Here is a 6593-nt window from a genome sequence, read left to right on the forward strand (position 1 = left end):
ACTTCTAAAGCAACATTCATCATGTTTCTTTGCTTGACCACCCTTTATCTACAATATTTTGTAGTGTGGCCAAAATTGTTGCAGTTGTAGCAAACTATGTTCTCTTCCTAAACAAACGATTAGAGGGCCTTCTATCAATTTGATTTGTTCTCATTATCCAAACCATGCAATTGTGACCAGTTGATGGAACAAAATAATTTCTTGACCTTCTAGGAGCACTTCTGATTTTGTTCAATGCATGTCTCTATCTCTAATATGTTCTACCAACTCTTCCATATTGACTATGGTTGTTATATCTTATTATCTTGTTGAAAGAGTATGGGGGCTACCATATAACTGTAATGATTTTCTCCTACACTCATGACTTCTGTGACCAACTTTGTTACAGTTATGACATACAACATTTACATTTCTTGGAGTAGCAATAAAATTCTTGCTTACATAACTAGGAGAAGGCATATGCATGAACCTACATTCTGAAATTCTATGTCCATATGCATTACATCTATGAGACGTTATATTTTTGCTTCTAGAGAATTTAATTTGACATCTCCTAGATCCTTTTCTACATTCACTTGCTCTATGGCCATAACCTTTACATGAATAACATTAACTAGAGAAGGAGGGATTGTAACTTATAAATTTATTTTGCCACAAGTATGGAGATCTTACATGCATGTTTACTCCATTTCCTCTTCTTTTGTGGTTGACCTTGGGCTATCTATTTGTTGTATTCCTTTCATCCGATCCCTTCTATTTCCAAACTTGTTTAGTCTTACATGAGCAACAACATATTATGTTCTTCTTCCACCAAGAGGTCTCCTAAACTTTCTTCTTGTGTCCTTATCTCTGAAGAAGCCATCTTCATTCTTCCTTGTAGCAACAACTGTGAAAGTTTTCCCATTACCATCCTGAATTTAGGATACAAAATTTATCTCTCTCAAGTGTCTCAACACTTGCAGAACAATGACCAATCTCACAACCTAAACTAGTCAAATCTATTTTTCTTCTTCTACTTATTCAACATATTGTTTAATTCATTTGTGCTGCCCTCATACTTCATTCTTAGCTTGAGATCATCTTGGCACTTCTCAAGCTCTTTTGTGAGTTTTTCCATTTCATCTTCTAGCTTCTGACACTCCTTTTGTTTTGTCTCCACTTCTGATTCTAACTCCTTACACCTACTCTTCTTGGCATCAAAATCCGATTTTATTACTTCATTAATTATTTTAGCATCATCCACTTGTGCTTTTAGATTGGCAATAATTTTCTCAGACTCTTGAATATATTTGTTGAATATGTCTTGTTCCTGTGCAGCAACATTCTTACTATTTTTGTATTCTTTCCTTATCTTTTCGAGTTCCTCAAGTGCACTTACAAGTTCACCTTCAAGATCTACCTCAGCTTCAACTTCCTCTACACCTTCACCATCACTTCCAAATACATCTTGCATTATGAATTGAGTATCACTTTCACACTCTGATGTTTTCTTCTCATTTTGGGTCTCCTATGCCATGAGTAGTTGGGATTCCTTTTTGTCTTCACTGTAGATACATTCTGATCTTGTCTTATCATATGTACCTTCTCCTGCTTCTTTATTATTCTTCCTTTCACAATCTGATCCAACGATATTGGGCTCTTCTCCATATATTTTCTTCAATTTGTCCCATACGTTCTTTGCATACTTACATTTCTTGACCTTGGAAGACACTCTATCAGGCAAGCCACCGAGAATAGCCTTCTTGGCTTCAACATTGCACTCATATTCCCTTTTACATCAAGGTTAGTAGGAGGAGTAGAAGGGACATTGTAAACATTCTTAACTAATATCCAAACATTATAACTTAAAGTAGACAAATATATTTCCATTCCTAAGATCCAAGGGACATAGTTGGTGCCATCAAACATAGGTGTAGGGATTGACTCAAATTTAACCATTGTGTTCACAAACCAGTATCTACCCAAGCTAGAGAAAAATTATATAACCAGGAACCTAGGGCTTTGATAGCAATTGAAGGAACACAATGGACCACTAAGAGGGGGGTGAATTGGTGGTAACTAAATGGTCTAAGCTATAATTACAAATTTCAAGATACTATGGCCAGAGGCATGAAACACATTTACATACACAAATAGAGAAAAATCATAACACAAGAATATATGAGGAAAACTCGTGGTGGGAAAAGCCTCGATGATAAATGTTGCTGGAGTCTACTACTCCAATCTAGGCTAACGAATAAAATAGATTATAATGTTTAGGGCACCAACCCCTGAAGTTTAATGATACCAACCCAAAGGAGCACCAACCCCTAGCTTTATGGGCACCAACCCAAAGGAGCACCTACCCTTGCTCTGAGCACACACTCAGAGATTTGCAATGAAAAAATATTCAAAAATAAATTAAGCAACTAGTTACAATTGATGTATTGTACCACACTAATTATCTTCTACTCATGAGATTGGCTTGACTCTTTTCTCCTCTATGATCTTGGACCTCAATCTCATCTCTCTGTTATATGTTTATCACTTCTCTTGTTCTTTTCTCTCTGCTTTCAGTCTTCCTTTTGATTATGCTATGATCAATCTTCCTTCTTTGTCTCTTTGCCTTGACTTTGCACTCTCAGATCTCTGGTCTCTGCTACTCTTTATCTCACTCTATTTGCTTTGAAAATTACTTCACTATTATTCTGTTGCACACTCCTCAACTCAACTGGTACACTCTCTTTTCTATTCACCTTACTTTGTTCTATGCAACTTTCCTCTGCACTCTTCTCTTTAATCACTGACCTCAACTTGAAATCTCTTTTTCTCCTCTTTTCCTTCTCTTTGCTTAAATTTTATGCAATGTTATTGACTGCCTCAACTTCATGTTATGTGCACTTGTGGAAACTTCTTCTCTTCGACCTCTGTTTTTGCATAGTTTCTTTTTTCTACATGCCTCCCACTCTATATCATTTTTTCATGACCTCTCACATCCACTTATCTTTCTTTTTGGTCCACTATGTACTCCAAATATTTTCCCTCCAAAAAAATGGGAGTTTCACAAACAACTAGTTCCAGCTCTTAAGATAATCTTCTTGAGCTTCCAAGAAATCTGGCGCACAATCTGATATGCCTGCCAACTTAGCAACCTCAACTACCACTGTCAGATCTCCTTAATCATCTCTTCATTCGATCATCACTGTATGCATAGTATTTTCCCTCCAAAATAATTTTTTTAAAGAATTCCTTTTTGCCATTTGAGGAATCATGACAAGAGAAGATTTGATTTTCTTTTTCAAATTTACCACACTTATTAAATGCATTCTTCCTATCTTCTGAACATTCTCTGTACTTAGATTACTAAAATTAGTAATCTCTATTTTCATGTAGGATCTAATATTTTCTTTGTAGATCACCTCGAGTCACCCACCAGTCTGCAACCAGATCACCATTAATGTGTTCTCCATCTTCTTGATCTGATTGGATCGACAACAACCTCCTTTAAATACACTACCTCTGTAGTCACTAACTTTAACATAAATGATTCATCGTTTGACCACTTGGAAGCCACTTGTCTTCATTTTCGGTGTCCAAATCACTTGGTCAAACTTGGTCAATCAACCACATGGATTATTTTGTCTAATGGGTTGCATACTAGCATGTTCTACATATCGCATAACATGCTGTTATATGCATCATGAAACACCGAATCCTTCCTTCTTGTGGACTGGTAGGATAACGCGTCATCTACCATTTTCATTATCCTACATCATTTTTACTCAGGCCTTCTGTTGGCATTTTGATGTTTATGTTGTGATTGTCATTGATGGACAAACACTTGCTTTGAGATCACTTTTTATGTATGAGTTATGCTCAACCGGTATTTGTTCCAAACCGGTATTATGTATTATAGTCTTTAGGCTATCGGTGTTTTGCAGAAAGTGTTTACCAATCTCAAGCGGTTCGAGGATCTCAAACGGAGTGAAGAAAATAAAGCAACAATTATCATTTTTCCAGTCTTCATTTTCGACAACCGGTAATCGGTTTAATGTTTGAACCAGTATTACTCTGTGATGAGTTACCAACCGGTAATCAGTAAAGTTGTTTGAACCAGTATTACTCTGTGATGAGTTACCAATCGATATTTTTGTGATGAGTTACCATACACCGACACTTTGATGGTGATTTTGTGTCGTGTTACCAAATGTGTCTAGATACAATGAACCTATGAACTTGCAATGTAATCCTATTGGACCGACATGAAATCAAATTCCTTTTTAAGGACATCATGTCTAGGGTTTTAGATAAGAGAGTTGGTTAGGGTTTTTTGGTGGTTGATGAGTTTTTGTATGTGCAATCTTAGAAGAGAAGATCGAGTCTATGTGTTGTAACAGAGTGTGGACTTACTGAAGACTGAAGTAATGCTGAAATGCATTAGCAATGAGCTATCATGGATCTAACCAGGCAAAATGTGCTATTTGCTAGATCATTCACTTGTTGATTACTCACATCTTCGACAAGTCTGAAACCCCTAATCAGGTAGGCCTAGAAAAGCCTTTGTAAATCCTCTAACAAGGTGGTTCACATCTATGGATCTGAAATCCTCTCACAAGGTAGTCTTTAATCGGACTTATCTCCTAATAGAGATTGAGATTCCTAACAGGATCTGTTCTAGTGAAGAACATTGTATGACCTTAACTGGTCTGGTTACTATTTTGCAAATAGTTACTTGTGAGTTTCATCTCACCGTGGTTTTTCCCATTTGGGTTTCCACATCAAAATCTCTTGTGTTATTGTGATTGTGCTTCTGTGGGTGAATGACTTTTTTGTTGGCTGGTTTGCATTTGTGTTAATCGGTTCGTTAGTAAAACTGTTATACCGGTTTACTGCTAAACTATTTAAGTGTTTAAGTTCAGTATTCTTTGGTATACTAATTCACCCCCCCTCTTAGTATTCATCAATTGGTATCAGAGCCAACCTTTCTATAAGTTTAACCACTTGGAAAGAGATATGGGGGAATACATTGTGAGGGAACTTACTCATCGACTCACTCAGACTGAGAAAGCCTATGATGAACTCAAAGTCAAGTATAAGGCCCCTCTGGAAAAAAAGGAGAGAGCATGCTGAGAAAATGATGGAGCTAACTGAAAATAGTTCCTCTGATGAAGCAGACATGGAGGCCCTAGTTGAAGAAGTTGAAAAACTGAATGAGTCTAATGCTAACCTAAGGAGGGAACTTAAAGGACTGACTTTCAAGATGTATCAAGAGCTTGAGAACTGAAGAAAAGATGAAGATCTGGTAAAAGACAAAGATCATGAGATCTCCAAGCTAAAGAAAGAAATCAGTGCACTTACCGCTCATCTCCAAGAGAGTAAAGTGGAAAAAGAGGAAATGCAAGGTGAACTAAACATGGCTATTTTTGAGAATGCAACTTTGAAGGAATCCAATGCTACTATTTCCAAAGAACTCACCGAGTCAAAGGAAATACTTGCCAAATTCAATAAGAGCACTGTTAAGCTAGAGCAAAAGCTTGAATCAGCTAAACCGGTAAAGAATACTAATGGACTTGGTTTCTCTGAATATGAGGAAGGTGAGGCCTTTGGAGCAAAAGATGTAGCATCAAAGAAGCAACCGACATCAAAGGATAAAGGTAAGAAAATGTTCAAACCTGTTTGCTTTAATTGTCTCAAGGAAGGACATACTGCTAATGTATGTAGAAATAAGCCTTACAATAACTTTTTTTTACTTTCTAAAAAATAAGCCTAGATCCAATAGATTCAATGGAAATTGTTATGCATGCAACAAGTTTGGGCATAGAGCATTTGAATGCAGGTCTGTCATGCACAACATCAGAAGGTATCCTCAAAGGAGTCAAGGAGTTTTTCCTGAACCCTTTGGGAACCGGAATCCAAACCGGTTTAGTACCTATAATCATCAGTCAGGTAGTGGTGGCTATCAAGCGGAAATTAGATGGAGAGCAACCTGTTTGATCTGTCATGATAATGGTCACACTGCTGCAACATGCAGAAGGAAGAATGAAAACATGAATAAAGGACCTTGGAGAGCACCTGGAATGGTTTGCTATCATTGCAACAAACCAGGACATATAGCAAGATTTTGCAGAATGAGAAAGAATATATCGGATGATATACCGGTCACTCTGGAAGGAAAGATTGATGTTGAAACTGTTCAAGCGGATATGAAGAAAACTTGGAAAAAGAAGCCAGAAGAAGTGTCTCTAGACGAACCGGTTTCTGCAACTGGTGTGGAAATCTTTGAACCAACAAACTAAGCTACAAGAAAGCTTAGGGGGAAACAAATCGGTAAAATATTTTGAAACCCCGGTTTACACCAGTAAAAGACCTTAACCAGTATGTGATACCTGTCAATTGGCGGAAGACCAGAAACAGTAAAAGGCAAATTAGGGTTTATGCCCTAATGGTGGAGCATTTATTATGGTAGGTGGAGAATTCATTTAAAAGGGATTTTCAAGTCATTTTCACTTATCAATTTTTGAGCGAAGAAGTTTTCAAGTGCAGAGTGAAAAAAGATGATTTGTCTTGCAATTCGAAGAGATTTCAAAACCTTGAAGAAGAATCTGAAGATAACA

At 37.0% G+C, this 6593-nt stretch overlaps 1 protein-coding gene across 1 annotated transcript; it reads right to left on the reverse strand.

The window, feature by feature from the left end:
• Positions 1–1012: 1012 nt before the first annotated feature.
• On the reverse strand, positions 1013–1453 carry LOC131856752 (uncharacterized). Its single transcript, XM_059208668.1, has one exon. It carries the CDS (start codon positions 1451–1453, stop codon positions 1013–1015), a length of 441 nt encoding a protein of 146 aa, XP_059064651.1.
• Between the last annotated feature and the right edge of the window lie 5140 nt (positions 1454–6593).

Source organism: Cryptomeria japonica, chromosome 1 (assembly GCF_030272615.1).
Source record: "Cryptomeria japonica chromosome 1, Sugi_1.0, whole genome shotgun sequence".
NCBI lineage: Eukaryota > Viridiplantae > Streptophyta > Pinopsida > Cupressales > Cupressaceae > Cryptomeria > Cryptomeria japonica.